Genomic DNA, 21,460 nt, shown 5'->3' on the forward strand with positions numbered 1-21,460 from the left:
CAGGACTTTTTCAAGCTTTCATTGCTTGTGGCCAGAATATAAATTTGACTCCCTCCAATCTGACTTTTTCCAAACAGTTTCTCCAAGTACCCAGAAGTGACTGCCCCAGACTTGCTGCCAGTACTGCTAGACAGGTTACAACTGTTACTGTTGCTGCCATGTATGTGGCACACAATACATCGGGAAAGTAGAGAGAGGCGTTGTAACTTGTAGTCCTAAGACTGTGTGCATCCTCTGCACGTGCATGCATGCATGCTCAGCCGTGTCTCTTGGCAACCCCATGGACTGTGGCCCACCAGGTTCCTCTCCCTGGCTACCCCATATCGAAGTTTTTCTTCACTAACTACACTTTTCGTTATATTTAGAAAGAATAACAAGGCTGGATCACAGATTTATATAGTCTGACATAAATATAAAATAGAAATCATGTTAATGTAAAAATATAAAATTCTGTTCTTACTGGGTAGAAATGAAAGTGTTTTACTGTGGAAGATGTCCACTGATAAGCCTACGACAGAACAACCATAGAGGAGGCTTACTTTTGTTCTATCAAACATTGCAAAAAGGCTCCTAGCAATATTGTAGCAAGAAAGTTTCATCATATTTATAAAGCTTTAACTAATATTTTTATTGACTCAGACTTTTAAGCTAAATGTAATAAATGAGGCCAGGTGGGCACAGCAAAAATACTCAAATTCCCAGTTCCCTTGAGGTTCTTTTCCCTCGCACCATCTCTTTATAGCTCAGCCCAAAGTTCCTGCCCAAGTCTCCCACCCCATGGTGTGGTTTGGGCAACTTTCCTGTTATCTCCCACACCTCCAATCAACATAATGCTGTCTCCTGCCTCTCTTCTGCTTTGCTGCAGCTCTTCCCACTGTATAGAGGATTTGCTAGTGATAATAATGGGACAGATTTGCAGACCTTCATAAAGATTGCTTCTTATCTTCCAAGTGATCCAGAAACAGTCGAGTCCCTCAAGCTCTAACTTAGCCATTCTCTTCCATGGTCTGCTCTTTTCTCTGGTCCCAGTTTGTCCCTTCCACACTCACTTGTGGACACAGCAGCCACCTGTGCACCCACTCCTAAGCCTTCACTGCTTGCTGCACGCAGGCGTATATGTGTATCTGCCTTCCTGACTGCACACATATAGGCACCCAGGTTCTGCGGTTTTAGAGCATACAATAAATAAAAGTCTTTTTTCCCCCCTCCTACCTGTGCTCATTTAGGATGTAGATACAAGGGTCAGGTGGAGGAAAAACATGTCTATTTTGTGACTGATTAGAGGATGTGACATCCATGTGTGAAACGTGGGCTTGCAGCACTTCACCTTAGAATTAAACTAACCCATCAAAAGCATCGGAAGACCTCAAAATCTTCCAGCCAGCTCAGATGGAAATGCTTGCTTGCTTCCTCTGGGCAGGTTGGCGCCCAAAGAGAAAGGGGCTGAGGTGAGGTGCCTGGATCCACGTCTGAACTCTCCAATGGGCTAGCTGAAGAATGTGAAAGGACCGCCGAGAGGTGTTGAGAGTGTTCCCTGAGTCATACCTTTCCACGTGGGACACACACACACACAGGGAGATCATTCTTACACCAGACCGTAGGTACATGGACAATCAGATATGGGGAGCTGAGCAATCAGAAAACCACAGAGGATGAGAAATAAAGGTCACGTGAGAAAGCGAGTGAGAGTGAGGGGTCCGGACCCAGGGAGCTAAGAGTCTGCAGCCTGTACTTTCACCTGCATCAGGGGGTGAGTCTGGAGCCAGGAGTGGAGCAAACAGGTGACAAATACGGTGGATAAAAGCCTGGAATAGGAAAAAATGGGGGGAATGCTGAGAAGAACATAAAGTTGCCAAAGTAAGTGTATCTAAGGAATACTGAATCAGTTTATTTATTTACTCCACAATCTAGAAAAGAATCTGTAACAGCCAGTGTGTGTACATTAATAGTCATTAGAATGTGTACTTTGAGAGAGAATATAGAAATGTGTGTAAAAAGCTGTCACAAAGTAACATAAAGCCAGATTTCTGTATTGGAAAGAATGTAAGAGATAGTGTTCCAATGTTATTAGGGGGCTCTGACAACCAGTCACCGGCCTCCCCAGTGGCTCAGATGGTTAAGAATCTGCCTGCAATGCAGGAGACCAGCGTTTAGTCAAAACTCGGAATAGGGCTCAGAGCCTTCAAATGGACTATGGAATGGAAGTTGAGCCCCACCCCCACTTGCCCTAAATGAAGAATGTTACTCTTGTATCAGAATAAGCCTTGGGGTTTAAGAGCCCTGGGATTCAAGATTTTTTTCCTGATTTGCCTTGACGTTTTATTTTTTAGTTTGAGGTGGTCCCAAGATCTGACTCTTTGGAGAAGGGAGAGAGAAACAGCTAATTGTCATAATAGCTAGCATTTAGTGAACATTCACTGTGGGCCACACACTATGTTGAGGGCTTGGAGTATACCAATTCATGTAGTCCTCTCAGCAATCCTATGAGGCTATACGCACATTTAATATCTCTATTTTTATAGATGAGGAAACAGATGCAGACAGACTTAGCAGTTTGCCCAGAAGTGTAAGCAGCAGAGCTGGGATGCAAACCCAGGTAGTCTGAACAACTAATGGTGCAAAAAGGACAGTGGAATAGACTCAGCCCTGTCTTGGATCTTGCCTGTGTGAAAGGGGCAGAACTCTTATCAGGCTAATTTTGAATTCAGATCCTGGCTTGAGGCTTTGGGAAGAGTTGACTGCCTTAATCAAGCAGGCCAAGCATGTCATTTGCTGCCAGAGCACAAAGTAGAATTTCTAGTCAAAGGCAGGGACATTGCCCTGTCTGAAAGAGTGTGTGTAGATTGTTCCAGAAATTTCTGGGTGGATGTATGAGTACTTTCTGGTCTCTGCTGAAGCACAGAGGGGCCTTTGGGCCAGAAACAAAAGGCCTAGGGGAGGTGTAGAATCTAAGAGCTTCAGCACTACAATGTTGTTACTGAGTCCAAGCTCACTGCACGATAGGCCAGTTAACCGAGAGATGGGGTGTTAAGGCAAGGAATATGACTACATTTGGCCAGCAGAGGAAGAAAATGGCAGACTAATGTCTCAAAATAACCATCTTATTGGGATCTGAATGCCAGGTTCTTTCATAGATCAGAGGGGAGGGTGAGGAAGTAAAGTAAAAAAGGCCATTAATCTTGCAAATATCTCCTGGAATAGCCTGCTCCAGGGATGGACTGTGTTAATTTCTTCCTTCCTGTAGCCATCCACAGGTAGACGGGGTCCTGAACAAAGGCATTTTGGTTTACCATTCAGGCAGAGGGGCAGAGTTCCCCTAGGCAGGGCACTATGTGTGGACAGTACCCTTTTAGTGAACAAAAGCAGTGGGAAGCAGAGGTTAAAGTATAAGAGACAGATCCAAGATGGAGTCAGTTCTTCCCTGTAACAGTATCATTCTACACATATTTATTGAGCTCCTATACTACCTGCCCCATCTCGCCTTACTTTTCTTGGTGTGTTACTCTGTGTAATACCCATCACCACGTTCCTAGGCATCCCGTACCTTTGTGGGGTCAGATGGGCACTTGCATGGCTGCTCTTCCACCTTTCTTGCCTGGTCTCTAGCAGGCCAGACTGCTGGGCCCCCAATGGTACTCGGCCATGTTTGTTCAATAACGCTTGGAAGCACAAGTGAGCTCTGTATTACTGCCCTTTCTACGGGGGTGGCTGGAGGGCCTCGAAGGGCCTAGTTGTAGCCCTACAGAGCCCCAGGGACTGACCCAAAGCACCAGCACAGCTTTGTTCCTCAAGCCTCTGGAGAAAACCTTTGATTTCATGGGGATGATTATTTTTATTCTTGCCCACTCAAGGATGAAGCCCAAGAAACAAGAGGTTGCCCCTTTCAGAAGCATCACAATGGGTCACCTCCAGCCAAACTCACTGTTTTTTGTTTTTTGTTATTTCTGGGTTTGGTTGAGTCTCTTGGAAACCATTACTATACAACTTACTTAAAAGAAAGAGTGAAGGGATTGGGTATAAGAGACTCAGACAGAGGAGGGAGTAGGCGGGGGGTTTGGGACAGAGGCTGGAAGTAATGTGTCATCACGGAAAGTACAGGAAGAACACATTAAAGTCACAATCTGATTTAAATCGATTCCATTTTGTAGTGACATTTTTAATCTTTTGCAAAGTTTGACTTTTGGCCAAGCCTAGAGAATTGGAACTTTGGATGAAGGTTTCAGAAAAAGACACCACATACACACACACACACACACAAAAAGGGAGAGGGAGAGAAAGGGGAGGGAGACTTTTATCCTAAAGTCATTGTAAATCCAAAGCAGGGTTTTATCCTCCACAGTTAAATGAGAAAGGAAAAAAAAATCAAGAATACCAACATTTGAGGTACAAAGACTGTCATGGGCCAGTGGAAGTTTGCAAAATTATATGTAAATGACCGAAGTTTTTTACTGTGGTGGCCTGTGCTTTCCCAAAGCTAATCCCAAAGAGAAAATCTACTTAGCAAAAGAAAGTTTTGTCTAATTTGGTTAACAGTTGAGAAGTGACAAAAATGCTGAATCTATTAATAATTTATATTTCCAGGGTAACACTATATCTTCAGTGCTTCACTACCAAAGGGAATTCAGATTGGCTTAATGCTCAGAGAAAAAAGCCTGAAAGGCCTTCTTCATATTCTGTATCCAGCGCTGATAAAAACGGGTGTAAGACATGTGTTCCAATAATAGGCACCATGCATTCTCCCATTGCTGCATAATTTGTTTTCACCCCATATTGCTCAATGCATATTTGTTACCCAAATGGCCTCCTGGTCTTACACTGACTTGTTTCATAAGGGAAGAGATACTAGTTTGCATCTTACATTTTCTAGGTAAGCATTATACTGACATGCAGTGCAAGAACGCCTGACTTGAAGGACCTTATCTAATGTTCATAGATTCTTCCTGCCCCCAAAACGTAGGTATTTAAGTTTCACTTTATGGACAACATAATGAAGTGGTTGTGTGTGTATGTGTGTGTGTGTGTGTGTGAGTGTGTTGGTCCTCCTGTCTCTGTGTAATCAAGTTTGATGGTTTATAAATTGTGGTCATCCTAGTCCATGACCTTAGTAAACAGTCTAGGTCAGAGCTCCCTTAAACCCTCTCCACAGAAATGGAATAAGTTAATTATTGTAGTCCAGCTAATCTGAGCTATGACAAATCATCCTAGTTCAGCTAAATGGCCTCAGGAAACAGGAAAACCTGCTACATAATTTCGAGTTATTTATTTACAGGGCATCACAAGGAATGGGAACAAAAAAGAAAGAAAAAAATCAATGGAGGAAAATTTTTAGATTCTCACAAACACAACTTTAATGGGTTAGATACCTTGTACATCTTACCTGTTAACCTAAAACAACAATAAGGCTCATTTTGCTCTTTGGGTCCTAGAAAAACCTAATTTCAGTTTGCTCTATTGTAAATGTACCGCCGTTTTGTGGGGGAAGGCAGATCCAACTGTCAGTGAAAACTACAAGCCCCTTAAAGATCGCTAGCCAACTCTCCCCTAAACCCCAAATGTTCCTATCTTCTGGGTGGAGCAAGAAAGTTTAAATCCCCCTCCCCCGGAAAAAGGCGGAGAAGCCTTTCTCACCAGGAACCCAGCATCTCAGTCCCGTCCCAGTGGCTGGATGTAGGTATGGGCAGAGCGAACAATCCTTTAGGGGAGCGCGTCTCCCCACCCAGTCGCTGCCAGCCTCTCACCAGGTCGCCTAGCGCCCCGAAGCTGAGTTGATCTGTGCGCTAAAGGCAACTTCAGCTTTCTGAACCCTCAGGCGCTCTGAAAGACAGTTGTCCGTCCGAAGATGAACTTCATCGGATGTTGTTTTTAAGCCGCATTCGGAAGCCACCTCCTCTATATGTTTTTAACCAGACAGGTGGAGGCTGTAAACCTAGTCGCTGCATCCCACCGGCCCGGGTTTCCCCGCGCTCCCCGTCAGCAGGCAGCTGGTGCGCGCGCCCGTGCGCGCGCGTCCGGGGCCTTCGGATTAGGGAAGGGCGCCCAGGTGGGAGCTGGAGAAAGTTTGCTACAGCCAGCTTGGAGAGGGTCCTTCAATTTGTATTTTTTGAGAGCCGTGGGCCCTGGGCCTCCCATCCGCCCTTCTCCCCGGCAAATACCCAAGGTGCGCGTGAGGAGGAGGCAGGTCTGGAGCCCGGGTGGAACCGCGAAGCCAGCCTGGAAGCGACTCCTCCACGTGGCCTCCCCGCCTCCTCCGTCTCTGCGCGGCGACCCATCCCTTTCCCCACCCAAATAACTGAGGGTCGTCACCTCAGCCAGCATCAGCCTTGTGTCTGAGACCCCTCGGAGAGGATGGGTTTTAGAAGAGCAAAGGTAACAAGGAATCCGTCTCTCTGGGACTTTCAGAAAGCGTTTATTGCCAGAGGGGAGGTCCTTCAGAAGACGAATTCGCTTTTGACCTTCCCCCACTCAGCTTTTTATTTTTTTCCAGCACAATATTTACACTTGTACAATATACAGTATTTCTCCCAAGCAGTGCCCAGAGCGCAGAGCAGTCTGCGGGATTTGTCGGCGTCAGAGCACCGGGGGGTGCTGGGGCGCGTGCAGGTTTAGGGCGCTGGGGTGCGCGTGGCCGATGAGGTTCAGGTAGTGGCGGTCCAGGCCCTGCCCGGGCGCCAGGAAGGCGCTGTGCTGCTGCGCGGAGCTCGGGAGCGCCACGGGCGCGCTGGGCAGGTAGGGCAGCGCGGGGCTGCGGGACGCGCCGTGCGGCCAGGCGAAGGGCCCCGGCGCCGCTCCCTGCGGGAACACGGACGCCTCACCCGGGCTGTGGCCCGCGAAATCGGGCCCCGCTGGGTGCAGCTGATAAGAGAAATCCGGCTCGGGGAGCGAACCCAGTGGCTGGAAGGCGGGCTCGGTGCCCAAGCGGGCCTTGGACTGCAAGAAGGCGAGGATGCGTGCGTACTTGGTGTCCTTGGTCTCCATCCGCTCCACGGTGGTGAGGTAATGCACTAGGTTCTTCATGCACTCGTGGTAGCCATAGTGGAAGTAGTTGGCAAACTCTGCTAGCAACTCTGCTGGAGGGGCAAGGAAAACGGAGAAAGGGAAAACTGTGAGTGGCCCCTTCCTGACCCGGAGCCTAAGGCAGATGCCAAGCCCCTCCCATCACGTTTTCTGGCCGGTTTCCATTCGATGCCCGCCCCCCTCTTTCCAGCCTGGAGACTGGAAAAAACGCAAGCCAGCGACCTCCATTTCCTTAGGAGTCTGACCTCACCCCTCCCCAACTGAGAGGAGGCCTCAGAACCTGTATCCCCAGACCCCTGTTCTCCAGTCCCCCTTAGCTTTCTCAGGACTTGGGGCCCCGCCCCTTCAGCATCCAGAGAGGAGACCTTGAGAGACCGCTTTACTCCCGCTGCCACCCGCAGGGCTCTGTGTGGCGCACACTCCCTGCCCACCTTTTTCCCTTCCCCGGGGAAAATCGGCGGAGTGTAGGGCTCTCAGGTACTGCACGGTCATCTCGAGGATCTCTGCCTTCTCCAGCTTCCCGGAACTCTGGAAAAGGACGAAAAGTCTCCTGGAAGCGGCCCAGACGGTGCGGGCTAACCCGGGTAGGCTGGGTGCACCGTTTTAACCCGAGGGGACCATCCAGCCGAATGGGGGGCGCCGCTGTGTATCTGCGCCAGGACCGCCTGGGGCCCCGGGCAGAAAGCCCGCACCTACGGCCCTCTCCAGCTCCAGACTCCCAGCATCAGAGGATCCCCAGGGCCAGCACCGTTTTCTCAGCTGCCAACATTACCTGCTTCGCCAGGGCCATGGGCACCGTCTTGCCCAGCTCGTTCAAACAGCGGTTAATCCGGTCTCTTCTCCGCTTTTCTATCACTTTGTGGGAAACGGGGGTTCTCTGAGAACAGACGTTTGTTTGTCCGTTTAGGATGTCTTTGCCCAGAGAATCATCAAAGGCACGGCTGGCACAGCCGTCTGCCACCCCTCAGTGCTGCCCAGGGAGTCGCCCCAGGCCCCTGTCCCCCCACTGGGTCACTGAGCTCTGTCCTCTCGCACCTGTGCTGATGCACTCCGCTTCTAACCTCTGCGGGGTCACACCAGGGCCATGAGGAGGTGGCCACCAGCTTCCAGATGTGGCCTCCACCCCGACGGCGGAGTCCCCTCTAGCTATCCTCATTCCCTTCCCAAACCACTCAGGATTCCTCTCCAGGAGAAGTCCTGTGTAACCATGTCCCGGCTCGTCGGTCCAGCCAGGTGGTGGCTCTGGGAGTTAGACACCCCCACCCAGAAGGCGCAAGAGCCATCTGGACTCAGCCGACTCACTTTGCGTTCCTTGAGCTTGTCTGACATTCTGATCAATACGCGCCCTCGGGAGAGGCGGTGGCGCGAGGCACCCGTCCGCTTTTCCCCTCGTGTGCCTCCTCGAGTGTCCCAGGTAGACTGTAGCCTCCCAACTACGAGGGTCTGCCTTATAAAGCGGTCATCTAGGGCTCCAAGTGCATTCACGACTTGAATTATTCCATAGGATTAGGGGAGCTGCGTTTGGGAGATGCATGCATTCAAGATCAGTTTTGTTTTTTTTTTTTTAAGTTAAGAAAAAAAAAAATTAGCAGCCGAGGGGGGAGAGTTGGGGGCAGATCAGCTTTGTTAATCCACGTGGCCCTTCAAAGGACACGTGACCGGCGGGGGGAATAATATTTGCATGGCAACAGCCCGGGTGGGAAAGAGGCGGTAAACCGCGCCGGCGGGTGAGCGAGCGCAGGGGCGCAGCGGCTGTGGGCACCGGGGGGCGAGGACCCTCACAAAACAGTGTCGCCTCCTTTAGTCCCACCGCTGAGTCTCACACGATTGCCTGTTTACAAATCCCAGCAAGCCCACAGTCCCAGCGCCGAGTGCGTTTTAAAGCCTGTCCAGAGTCATTAAAGTAATTAAGTAAGCCTTTAATAGGCTGTTCCGCCGGGTTCAAGGGAGAGCTCTTGGAGACGGAGGCGCCCCGTTTGTTCCCAGGCTTTTCTCACACGACTTGGTGACACGTCCACCTCCCCCCTTTTTGTTTACCCCGCTTTATTTGTCCGGACATCCCGGCAGGTGTGGGGCTGCCGCTGGCACACGAGGCCCTCGCCTCGCCTCACCCCTCCCGCCGGTCTTTGGCACGCGACGCTCCCCCCACTGCCTGACCGCATCGCTGTCTTTCTTTTCTCCTCCCTCTGGCTTTCTCCTCGCGGGGGGAAGAGGCTCAATTTGTAGCCTATTATCCTATACGGAAAATGTCCATTGAAAAGTATGAATAGTTTCATTGGGCTAAATTTTAATAATGCCAGAGGGTGGGGGAGGAAAGACAGGCAAGCGTGTGTGTGTGTGTGTGTGTGCATGTGTATGTGCATATGTGTGTGTGTGTGTGAGGGGGGTGGTGGGAGGATTGGGGGCAACACGGGGAAGAGTGGGCTGAGAAGAAAAGGGGGAATGCAGCTGGCCCCGGCGAGCATTATGCGACGTCACCTGCGAGAGGGGGCGCCTACAGACCCCTATTCATTTGCCTAATTTTGGTCAATTTAACAAACTTCAGGAGAAATTATTGTGGCTTTGTCAGGGAGGGTGAAGCCTTCTGATCGAATTAACAGCATGTTTTGATCCGGTAAATGTCATTAGAAAGGGAGAAACAATCGCGCTTAGAGGGCTCTAAGTAATGCGCCCAAGTGGAGACGCCAAAGCGCACGGCTCACAAAGGGAGCAAGTCGCTGCCACAGGGAACTTTTGTACCCGCCCATCGCCCAAGTTTTGACACAAAAAGGCATTATTTCATACTTGAATACGTTTAATCCAACGATTGTCTATTTTCTGCAAACATATTTTCACAGCATTGTTAACTTTTTATGTCCCCCTTTCGCGGGAGCCTTTTCTTAACGTTTGGGGGCGGGAGAGCGCAGACACTTTGGGCATCAATATTTGTCACTGAAAAGGGCTCCGTGAAGTTAGGGAAGTTGATCTCTTTTTTATGGTTTTAGAGAGCGAATATATCGGGGGAGGAGGAGGGAGGGAAGGCACAGACCGAAACGAGGGAGGAAATTTGCTGGACGGGCCCGTGGGGAAGGAGGGGGTGGCGGTGGCTGGGAACTCGTTCCGCCTGCGCCTCTGCGGGCAGCCGGGCCCAGCGGCCGGGGGCCTCCTCCCCCGCCGCCAGGCCCCGCTCACACGAGCTGCCTAGGAACCCACCCGCACTCTGGGGGCTCCCGGCTTGAGGGCTGTGGGTGGTGTGGGGGGTGAGCTTTGTTGCAGATGGAAACTATAAAAATGGTTTTTGTTTTATGACCTGCTCTAGAGCCAGCGAGCTCTCCCTTTTTTTTCCCTAATCTGGTCCAGTTGAGAACAACTGAGACCTCTCCTTACACATCTTTCCCTCCCTTTCTGCTCCCCACCTTTCTGCCTAAGTTCTCTCTAGACTGTGGCAGGGCCGGGCTCTCCCTTTGGGTGTCGTTAGCCCTCCAGCAGAGGTGGCTGGGGGGGAGCCCTGCTCTCCAGTGGCACCTGGGGAGCCCTAGGGCGCAGAGGCTGGTCTGGGGAGCTGCGCCTCCAGGAAGCCAGCAGCCCACCTGCTGCAGCCTGGAAGGTGTGGGGCTGGGTTTGTACGGAGCACCCCAAGGGTGTCCCTCTCCGTCTTGCTTTCAGTCTCCTCATGACGTTTCTTTTCTACTTCAGGACAGATTGGACACAACCCGTACCCTCCCGCAGGTTGCTCAGCCGCGCCAGTGCCCTCGCAGGGGTTGTCGATTTCACTATATTCAGTGGCACACAAAGGGATTAAACACGAACCCTTATCATCCAAATTAACTAACGTGAATGGGTAAAAGGGAGCGTGCACACTTCTCACCCCCACCCCCTTTTTAAGCCAACGGACTAGGAGTTGATCCTCTTACTGCTGGTGTTAACTGCCAGCTGCAGGCACCTTCCATGGGCCAAATTTCATTCTTTGCAAACTGGTTAATTTCTCGTCTTTGCTTGGAAGGGTCCAGAGCTTGCCGAGGGCTGCAGGTTCTCTTGTCTGGGTTCGGGGGCCCAAGTGAAGGTGGGTAGGTGAGTGGAAGTGGGGTGGAAAGGGGGCCCTCCTTAGCAGGTCCTCGCGGTTGCAGTCCTTTCTGGGAGACTGAGAAGCCCTCCTTTCATTCAAGTGAGGGAAAGGGTATGTTTTATTTTTTGGCTTTACTCACCCCGCCAGAAGCAGGGTGCTGGGACCCTCATAGTCACCTTCCCTTTACTCCTCCTCCCCAAGATAGTGATAAAGTAAGTGTCCCCTGATGATGACATAGTTTCCCCTCAAAATGAGAGTGGAATAATGAGAGCTATGGTCCTTGGAGCCAAAGAGTTACTCAGTTTCCAGCTCCACCACCTACCACCCGGGTGAGACTTTGGGCTGTGCCATGCCTCAGTTTCTCTTCGGTGAATTGGAAATAATTACTGTATCTACTAAGACACAAGGTGGTCACTGGGATGAAGGATGTAAATATAGGCAAGACACCTAAAAGAAGGCTTCCTTACTCGATTCATGCTTTTACTTTGCCTGGAAATCACTTCTGCAGTGGTTCTCACATAGTGGTGTTTTGTGGAGTTTGTGCTGTTATGTGATATTCTCATTCATTTCATAGTGTTTCTCATCGCTAAGAAAACTTCACTTTCCCTGTAAAAGCCCCAGTAATTTTACCTGAGGTTTGTTAAGTCTACCAAAGTTAGGCAAATGATGGGGGGCTTTAGATGCCCCCCCCCCTCAGGTGACATCTGCTAGTGCTTGGTGGCCACCTTTGTGTCCCAGGGATGTGAGGCTGAAAGAGGCTCCCAGCGCAGAAGCCCCTCAACTCAACAGCATGGTCATTTCAAGTGAGTTAAACATGAGCATCAAAATCAAAGCATAGCTAGGAAGTAAGACTGCTTAGAAATTAGATGATGCTAATTCTATATTAGTCTGTGCTTAGACTCCTGGCCTGAAGACCTTTGTCAGAGAACAGAGCAATCATAAATAGAAAATGTTTATTATTGTTAATATTATTATTATTAGCTACATAGATTTGACACATGGCTTCCAAACACTGAAAAATGGATCATTTTTTGTTTCTTTCCAGTTCTAGAAACTGCAGATTTGCAAGCTTGGGAAGGGGAACGGTTACTGAATGGAAAGAAAAAAAAAGTCTAGTGGGTGTTTGGAAATGTCAGCTGAATTGCTCTAAGACTGTTCTGGGTGATTTCACATCTCTCCCTCCTGTCTTAATCCATAGATTTGTAGATTCATTAGTGGGACTGGGGATTTTATCAAGTGGGGAAAGATGAAGAGTCTTGTCAGAGAGTGGAGAAAACACAACGGCAGCTGACTCTCCTGTACTTCTTCTTTTTAAAAAATTTATTTATTTATTTTCCTACTATTGCTAAGTCATTTCAGTCGTGTCCGACTCTGTGTGACCCCATAGACGGCAGCCCACCAGGCTCCCCCATCCCTGGGATTCTCCAGGCAAGAACACTGGAGTGGCTTGCCATTTCCTTCTCCAATGCATGAAAGTGAAAAATGAAAGTGAAGTCGCTCAGTTGTGTCCGACTTTTAGCGACCCCATGGACTGCAGCCCACCAGGCTTCTCTGTCCATGGGATTTTCCAGGCAAGAGTACTGGAGTGGGGTGCCATTGCCTTCTCCATTATTTATTTTAATTGGAGGATAATTACAATATTGTGTTGGTTTTTGCCATACACCAGTATGAATCAGCCATAGGGATACATGTGTACCTGCCATCCTGAATCTCCCTCCCCAAGCTGTCAGAGCACCGGCTTTGGGTGCCCTGCCTCATACATCAAGCTCACACTGGTTATCTATTTTACATATGGTGATATGTATGTTTCAATGCTATTCTCTCAAATCATCCCACCCTCTCCTTCCCCCACTGAATCCAAAAGTCTGTTCTTTATGTCTGTGTTGCCTTGGCTACCCTGTAGGATCATCAGTACCATCTTTCTTGATTCTGTATATATGCATTAATATACAGTATTTGTTTTTCTCTTTCTGACTTACTTCACTCTGTGTGATAGGCTCTAGGTTCATCCGCCTCTTTAGAACTGACTCAAATACATTCCTTTTTACAGCTGAGTAATATTCCGCTGTGTATATGTATCACAACTTCCTTATCCATTCATCTGCCAGTGGACATTGAGGTTGCTTCCATGTCCTAGCTGTTGTAAATAGTGCTGCATTGAACACTAGGTACATGTGTCTTTTTCAATTCTGGTTTCCTTGGGGTACATGTCCAGTAGTGGGATTGCTGGGTCCTATGGTGGTTTTATTCCTAGTTTTTAAAGCAATCTCCATACTGTTCTCCAGAGTGTCTCCTGTACTTCTGAAGTCTCAGGAGGCCAAGGGCTGAAGGACAAACCCACCTTGGGCTCTATTTCTGAAGTGAGTAGGCTCTCAGAATGTGGGACCACAGGCTGTTCTCCGAAAGAAACCCAGAAGAGCATCAAGTCCCACACCCATTTTCCCACCAAAGAACCTGGGGTGCCACAAGGGGCCCTGGGAACGACCATGGTGCACAGCAAGCTGATGTCCAAGCTTGTGTAGATTTGCTGTGTGACTCCAGGGTCCACAGCCTCAGTTTTCTCCTCTGTTCCCATGAGGAGAGTCCCGGCAGGGATGCTGTGATTCAGGACTGGCAGACCCCTTGTCGAGCGCCTGCTGCCTCCAGCTGGTGTGACCGCTATCAGAGGCATCAGCTCTGTCCTCGGGCCTCTGTCCACATGCTCCTGTTTCTCCCAGGTCCAGTGATAACAGCATGTTGTGGGCCCCGATGTGAGTCAGAAGCCGGGAGCACCACTCAGAGAGGGACATGGTTCAGGGGCGTGTTCTAGAGAAGGAAAGGCCTGTGCTGTGTAAGACCTGGTACAGTAGCCGCAACACAGCAGTCACTCTCCGTGCCCAGCAGCACACCTCCTATTGGGTGGGTGACTTCTCTGGACTTTTCCTTACTCAGCATTCCTAATTCTTCTCTTCTCTGTAATCACGAGTAGTAATCTCATCTCAGAAGGACACCAACAGGAAGTACGTGGCAGGGGCTTGTCAGAGCATCCAGGTGACCAGTTGGAGGGGCGGGGGTGATGGGAATGGGAATAACAAGTGGTCTCTTCAACCATGAGGACATACACTGAACTGTCGGCTTTTATCTGAACCCCAATTTAAAGGAGACCAGAGACGTGGGAAAACTGTTGTTCCCAATAGAGTCATTGCCTGGACTTCAGTCTTTAGCTCCTTGGTTTTTACCTTGACACAATTTAGTTCTTTGCTTTCTAGCTCTATTTTTAGATACAGTACCTGGCAGTTTTTGCTGAATAAGGTAGCAGCTCTGAAACCACAGTGAGGCATCAGCCCCCTAGTCTATCCAGTGGCTCAAATGCTTTCAACTTCTCTATCCTTAAGGGAGGTCTTGAAGCATTACACACATGCCTCTAGATGCCTTCAGAAGTTGGTTTTACTGTGTTTTAAGTAAAAAGGAAGTTCTCTAATCACTTGCTGCTCACATGTGGTCCTCAGACCAACGGAGTAGTAGTCACCTGGGAGTCCATTAGAAATGCAGAACCTCAGGCCCCTCCCCTGACCAGCAGAATCCAAATCTGCATTTGAACAAGATCCCCAGTTGATTTCTGTGGACTTCAGAACCACCACTCAGCTGAAGTTGGAGGCTACCATTTGGCTCCCCTGGTGGCTCAGATGATAAAGAATCTGCCTGCAGTTTGTGAGACCCAGGTTCGATCCCTGGGTTGGGAAGATCCCCTGGAGAAGGAACTGGCAACTCACTCCAGTATTCTTCCCTGGAGAATTCCATGGACAGAGGAGCCTGGAGGGGTAGAGTCCATGGGGTCATGAGGAGTCAGACACAACTGAGCGACTAATACCACACACATTTGGTATTTAACAGCTGAAGGCTACCAGCAAATCCCAGGTAGGAACAGATCCCCTAGAATGATAACAACAGAGGAAGAGGGGACTTTCAGGCTGTCCTAACTGCACAGATGGAAAGGCTTCCTATGAACCAGGGAGCTCTGGAGCACTGCTTGTTCAAAGTATTCTATGGGTGTTTACAATATTTTCCTTAGTCTGCTATGTGCAATGATTTATTTCCTGCATGTCTCTCTAGAATTGGCCAGTTGTAGATGCTCAATGTAGTTTTGATGAAGGAAGGAAAACTGGGAGAGGAGCTTTGGGGAATATTCTGGCAGTTTGTCACAGGGCCCCATAAAGTCATAGTTTACCATTCATTTTTGGACTTTTACAAGAACCAACTAGGGGAAGTGTAAATACAGCTATTGAGTGAGAACACTCTTAGGGAGATTGCTGGAGAGATGAAGGAATTGTTTTCCATATTTTGACATTAACGTCGCTTAGAAAGTTTATTAAAGATATTGTGGTGGTTTAGTCCCCTAGTTGTGTCCAACTCTTGTGACCCCTTGGACTGTAGCCTGCTAGGCTCTTCTGTCCATGGGATTTCCCAGGCAAGAATACTGGAGTGAGTTCCTATCTCCTTCTGCAGGGGATCTTCCCAACCCAGGGATTGAACCCAGGTCTCCTGCATTGCGGGCAGATTCTTTACTGACTGAGCTATGACAGCTGTCTGTTAAAGATAAATAAAAGATAAAAATTTTAAAAAGATTAAAGATACGGTGAATGGTGTCAATTGTGGGCTTCGATTTTTCCAGGCAACTGGCTTTTCTCTTGGGGCTGATAATTCCAGCTTTTTGCTCTGTGTTGACTTGAGCAACACTCAGAAGTCATCACAGGGAGCTTCAGCTTACTGTATGAAGGGGAGTTCTTTTCTGTAGCTTAAAGATTGCATCTGCTTATAGGGCAACTTTGCACACAAAATTAAGAGGTATATGTTGCTGACAATCAGAAATTATTGTAGATTGCAGCAAGTAACATAGAAGTTTGGGTGAAGATAGATTCAGAAAGAGGAGAAAATTACAGGAGTGTTAACAGATTCTGTCGTGGAGGCAATAATCCGCCTCCACCCCACCGCCTTCTCATTCATCCACTGCTAGAATCAGCATTTACTGTGTGCTCGGCACAGTGCGGGCCAAACCAGGAGTCACTAAGAATAAACACAGAACTTTTGGAGAAGTTCTCACAAGTGAAAAGAAGACCCCGACTAAGGGGAGAGCTCCTGAGGGCAGATCCCATCCCTCATTTGCCTGTTCGTCGGTCCACTTCTTTGAATTTCCACCTTACTGCTTGTGGGTACTGTTCAGCTTGTTTCTTTATGCTAATCGTACCGATCCGACATTAATTTGAGGAGTTATAAATGCCCTCCTTTTTAAAACGTCATTGCCGCTGAGACCATTCTCTCATTAGCGTGAATTGACAAAACTGGATTTTGATTTCTCTCTAACACCAAACTAAAGAAGGCTGTCAAGAAAACAAATTTTGAATGAGATGGAGGTGATTTAGGAAGAGCAGATGTGTTAGTTTTCTGCTGCCACAAACTTGGGGATTTAAACCAACAGAGATTTATTCTCTCAAAATCTGGAGGTTGGAAGTCTGAAATTAGCAGTACTGGGCAGGGCCACACTCCCTCTGGAGGGGCTAGAGGAGAATCTGTTTCTTACCTTTTCAGCTTCCTGGCTGCCTGCAGCCCTTGGCTTGTGGTCACATGACTACAGTCCCCACCACTGTGGTCACTTTGATGTTTCCTCTTCTCTGTGTCAAATCACCTTTTGCTCCTCTCTTATAAAAGGATGCTTATGTGTCCTTAGCGCATTCCTGACTTAAGCATTTCCCCCTTATCAATCTAACCCACAAAAAAACAGCCAGATAAACATTTAAAAATGTAATTATGAATTCTGTTCTTGTCACTTGTGTACTAAACCTAGCATGATCCTTCAAGTTTGTGTAAATATTTATTTTCCACTTACTAGATTAATTTAATTTGGACAGTTAGATATACAACAGCTTAAATAGAGGACTGACGTTCTTCCAAACTCAAAATTAACCAGAGAAAGAATAGAACAATACTGTGTAGCTACCAGAATATGTCTGATCAATAGTGGGTCATTCATTCCCATTTATATTATATGTATGTTATTTGTTTGATTGGAGAAGGCAATGGCACCCCACTCCAGTACTCTGCCTGGAAAATCCCATGGACGGAGGAGCCTGGTAGGCTGCGGTCCACGGGGTCACGAAGAGTCGGACACGACTGAGCAACTTCACTTTCACGCATTGGAGAAGGAAATAGCAACCCACCGATTTGTATCTTATGTATGATGGAAAGATTGCAACTATACCTAGATCTAATCAATAAAAACAGAACCTTCCAAAAAAAAAAAATGCTTATGGTTGCATTTAAGGCCTATCTGGATAATCTCCCCATCTCAAAATGCTTAATGTAATCAAATCTGCAAAGTCCCTTTTTTGGCCTTTATACACTTGTAGGTTCCAGGAATTAGGACATGGGTGCATTTTGGGGGCCGAAGCCTCCCCTACCTGGTGAAGTGCCATGGTGGGATCTGAGACAGCATCTGTGCGCTGATGCTCTGAGAACGAGGCCACCGTAGGGCAGAGACATGCGCATAGGAGGTGGGGGGACAAGCTGAAGAAACACATGTTCTGTTTCCAGACATGTCAGAACTATCCTTCTCCTCCCTCTCTTTTCCCTTCCCATTTCCCCTTCTTCCTGTTTGTCCTTTCTTAGACCTCATGCACCACAGCACCCCTTGCTCCCAGGCCTCAGAATGGAAGCTGCTGTGATACATTTATGCTGCGTTATGAGCTAGATCTGCCGAGTTTACTAAACTCCGACCCTCACCACTGTTTACACACACACGTGTACACACACAGAGGCCTTGTCTCACAAGTGTGTAATTCAGACCCAGCCTTTTCCCTGCTGTTCTCCAATATACCCTTCTAGTTGGCCACTGGTCTTTTGAAAATGCCATGCTCATGTTCATCAAATTGATCTGGATACAAATTCTGTTTACAAATGGCCTTGGGCAAGTTGCTGTGCCTTAGTTTCCTTGTCTATAAAGCAGAGATGATGGTATCTACCTCCTAGGCCTATTGAGATGACTCAGTGAGGGAATGTTTGTGAAGTTCCTGGCATGATGTTCAGACTGTAGGAGGTACACGGGGACTGAGATTCACATGCACGGATCTGGTCAAGCACCTGGTCTATTCCTGAAACAGTGTTGGATCCTCATGTTACAATGGGAAACAGAACCCAGATGCTGCCTTTCAGGAGTTTCTCAAGTGAGACAGACAGAGGAAGGAAATAAGATATAAGCAGGCAGCAGTGGGGTGATGGCAGGAGGAAATGAGAGAGGACTTCCTGGAGGAGATGATGTATGAACTGCATCCCGAAAGGTGAATGGATTAGTTTCCTCTGGCTGCCTTAGCAAATTGCCACAGACCTAGTAGCTTAAAACAATGGAAATTTACTTTCTCCCAGTTTTGGTGACTAGAAGTCCAAAATACAGGTGTTGGCAGAGCCATGTGCCCTCTAAAGGCCCTAGGGGAGTTTTCCTTCCTTGTCTCCTCCAGCTTTTGGTGGCCTCCGCACGTCTTGGTTTGAGGCAGCATGACTCCAATCTCTGCGTCCACGTGCCTTCATGAGGCTGTCTCTGTGTCTCTCCTCCCCATTTTATAAGGACGTTTGTCATTGGACTTAGAGCCCAGCTGAGTAATCCAGAAGGGTCTTATCTTGAGATCCTTAATTACATGTGCAAAGACCCTTTTTCCACATAAGGTCACATTCACAGGTTCCACATGGACATAAGCTTTCAGGAGATTATCATCCAACCCACCACAGTGAGTGAGAGGTAGCCAAGTGAAGACAGGTGGGAGGGATGTCCTCAGGGAAGGGATTGGGACAAGGAAGGACGTGAGGGCATGAAATGACATCTGGTTTTGAGGAACCACAACATGGTCTAGATCATGAAGTGTGAGAAGTGTGGTGGAGGGTGAGTGGCGAGGCAGTTATGGGTTGAGAGGACAAATCTGATACCCAGGAATTAAACATTTTTTGTATCACAATGGTTCAGATAAAGATGCTGAAGTCCTGCACAGGGGTTAGAGATGAGCGGGACTTGTGTGAGAGAGAAAACCCACAGACTTGGGTAAGGATTAAGCACGGTGGGAGAAAAACAGAGAAGAAAATTGCTGGATTTCTGCTTTGAGAATGGACTATGTGGTGACCCCATTAATTGTGGTCAATTAACATTAAGGAGGAATAGAAGGTAATTTGTGGGGGGTGAAGATATGTGTATAGGGCAGGGCATGTGGGAGAAGATGATTAGTTTAATTTGGGACATATAAATTTTAAAGTTCATGTGGATATCCTATAAATGGATGTCCAGAGACAGTTGAGATAGGAAAGTGACAGAGACAAAAACGGTACATTGGCCTGCAGGGACAGATAGACCGTGGCCATGGATGAAATGACTTAAGAAGAGCTTAAAGGAGGGACTTTCCTGTGGTCCAGTGGTAAAGGATCTACCTTGCAATGCAGGAGACACAGGTTTAATTCCCTGGTCTGGAAAGATTCCACCTGCCCCCGAGCAGCTAAGCCCATGCACCACAACTTTTGAGCCTACGCACCTAGAGCCCATGCTTTGCCATAGGAGAAGCCACCACAATGAGAAGCCCGTGCACTGCAACTAGAGAGTAACCCCTGCTTGCTGCTGTGTGCAGCAATAAAGGCCCAGCGCAGCCAAAATAAATAATTTATTTTACAAAAAGGGCTTAGAAGAGAAGGGCCAGTAGAGTGGCAAGTACAGAATCCTGGGAGAAGCTGATGGGTGAGGAGTGGGTGACAGACAAGAACTAGGAAGGGGTCGTCAGAAGAGAAGGAGAGCTCAGAGGCTCCTGGGATTCCTAGAAGTAAAGGTGTGGATGATTCTAGACAGAGGGGATGCTCACCAGGATCTGACAGAGGAGAGATGCAGAAAATGTCTGTAGGACTCGAAATGTCCATTGGGATTGAATATGGAGGTTGTCAGGCTTCCCAGTTGGCACTCCCAGTGAAGAACCTTCCTGCCAATGCAGAAGATATAGGAGATGCAGGATCGATCCCTAGGTCAGGAAGATCCCCTGGAGAAGGAAATGGCAACCCATTCCAGTATTCTTGTCTGAAAAATCCCATGGACATAGGAGCCTGGCGGGCTACAGTCCATGGAGTCACACAGAGTCAGACATGACTAAAGCAACTTAGCATGCACGCACACGTGGAGGTCATCATCAAACTCTACAAGCCCCAGAAGAATGGTAGCAGCAGCCAGGGAGCTCAGACTCGCTTTCTTTGACCTGGACAGCGAGGATATGAGTGCTACCTCAATGATTAGTTCAGACTGCAGACTAGAAAAGACAGTCCTCCCAGGACAACACCAGCTGGAGTTAAATGAGGTGTATCTTTTAGCAGAGGTCTGTAGACCGCTCAGGTCTGGGGCCTTGCAGGGGACCAGCGGCAGTGCTGTCCCGCTCGCGGTTCTCCCAGGCTAGTGACAATACAGGTCAACATCCAGGCAGCGTCCCTTACCTCTCAGGCACTGAACTCCTCCCAGCTCTCAGTGTTTTGCAGATTTGTGTTCCCTGAATTCCCTCAACAATAAGATGGGTATTACATTCATTTTATATATAAGAAAATCAAGGCTTGGGGAATTCAAGGACGCTTGACTGAAGGTCCCATCACCACGAGGTGACAGAGCTGGACGCAAACAGGCAGATCCCGCTTCACCAGAGTCCTCTCCTGCCGGATGCCTGGCCTTGCTCTAGCCTTGATCCTGTTGGGATCAGAAGTCATGGGAGAGACTTATAAGGCCCAAGGAGCTCTACCCACCTTCCAGGAGCCAAATGTAGCTGCTGCTTCACAAAGCAGGGGAGCAGTTTTCAGTATTCCAGGTGTTCCCCTCTCAGGGCCCCCAGAGGTACACACTCCCCATAAGTCATCAGGTTTCTGAACTCAGCTCTCACTTTTGCTCCCCGCATTTCTGATACTCCAATTGTAAAGCAGTGGCTTCCAGACTCTTACACATCAGGAGTCTTTGGACAACACACATTCCTGGGTCTCATTCCAGACTTATTTTAAAAAATCCTTGTGGATGTGGTCCTCGAATCTGTATCTTTAAAAAAAACAACCAACCACCCCCACTACACACAAATTCAATTAGTTTGATGCACTGGTTCACTGGTCCACGGTCTGGCAGTTATTAGACGCATTGCTGAACAATGGCTTGTCAATAATGCAAAGTTATGTTGTGGCTATCTGTGGATATTGGATTTTAGCAGATGAATAGGTTAGTGAGCATAGGTTTTAAAAAGTCTTTTATGTCATTGGTTCTGATCTATTTATTCATAAGACAATCTGTGGCCTATTTTCTCTGTATTAGGATATCTTGACTCCCTCATCATCTTATTGGCTTAAGTACAGTCTGTGGATTCACTTTAAAATGTGCCTGGT

General features: G+C 48.2%; 1 protein-coding gene across 2 annotated transcripts; it reads right to left on the minus strand.

Moving 5' to 3' along the window:
- Window positions 1-6,402: 6,402 nt before the first annotated feature.
- Window positions 6,403-8,343, minus strand: HELT (helt bHLH transcription factor). 2 transcript variants are annotated; one of them, XM_045164689.1, is made up of 4 exons: window positions 8,317-8,343; window positions 7,787-7,891; window positions 7,446-7,542; window positions 6,403-7,064 (listed from the first exon to the last, which is right to left on the minus strand). In XM_045164689.1, exons 1-4 carry the CDS (start codon window positions 8,341-8,343, stop codon window positions 6,568-6,570), a joined length of 726 nt encoding a protein of 241 aa, XP_045020624.1. In that variant the 3' UTR covers window positions 6,403-6,567. The 2 variants fall into 2 exon arrangements, with proteins under 2 accessions (XP_045020624.1, XP_025145053.1); XM_025289268.2 differs by having other exon boundaries at window positions 6,403-7,067.
- Window positions 8,344-21,460: the final 13,117 nt, after the last annotated feature.

This window comes from Bubalus bubalis, chromosome 1, assembly GCF_019923935.1.
Source record: "Bubalus bubalis isolate 160015118507 breed Murrah chromosome 1, NDDB_SH_1, whole genome shotgun sequence".
Lineage (NCBI taxonomy): Eukaryota > Metazoa > Chordata > Mammalia > Artiodactyla > Bovidae > Bubalus > Bubalus bubalis.

What these genes read in the sequence shown, in the direction of transcription:
- HELT (XM_025289268.2), bottom strand. Translation starts at nt 8,343, where the DNA reads ATGTCAGACAAGCTCAAGGAACGCAAA. An exon ending in CCATGGCCCTGGCGAAGCAG is followed by an intron (nt 7,543 to 7,786) that starts GTAATGTTGGCA and finishes GTCCTTTTCCAG; the next exon opens with AGTTCCGGGAAGCTGGAGAA. An exon ending in TCCCCGGGGAAGGGAAAAAG is followed by an intron (nt 7,068 to 7,445) that starts GTGGGCAGGGAG and finishes TTGCCCCTCCAG; the next exon opens with CAGAGTTGCTAGCAGAGTTT.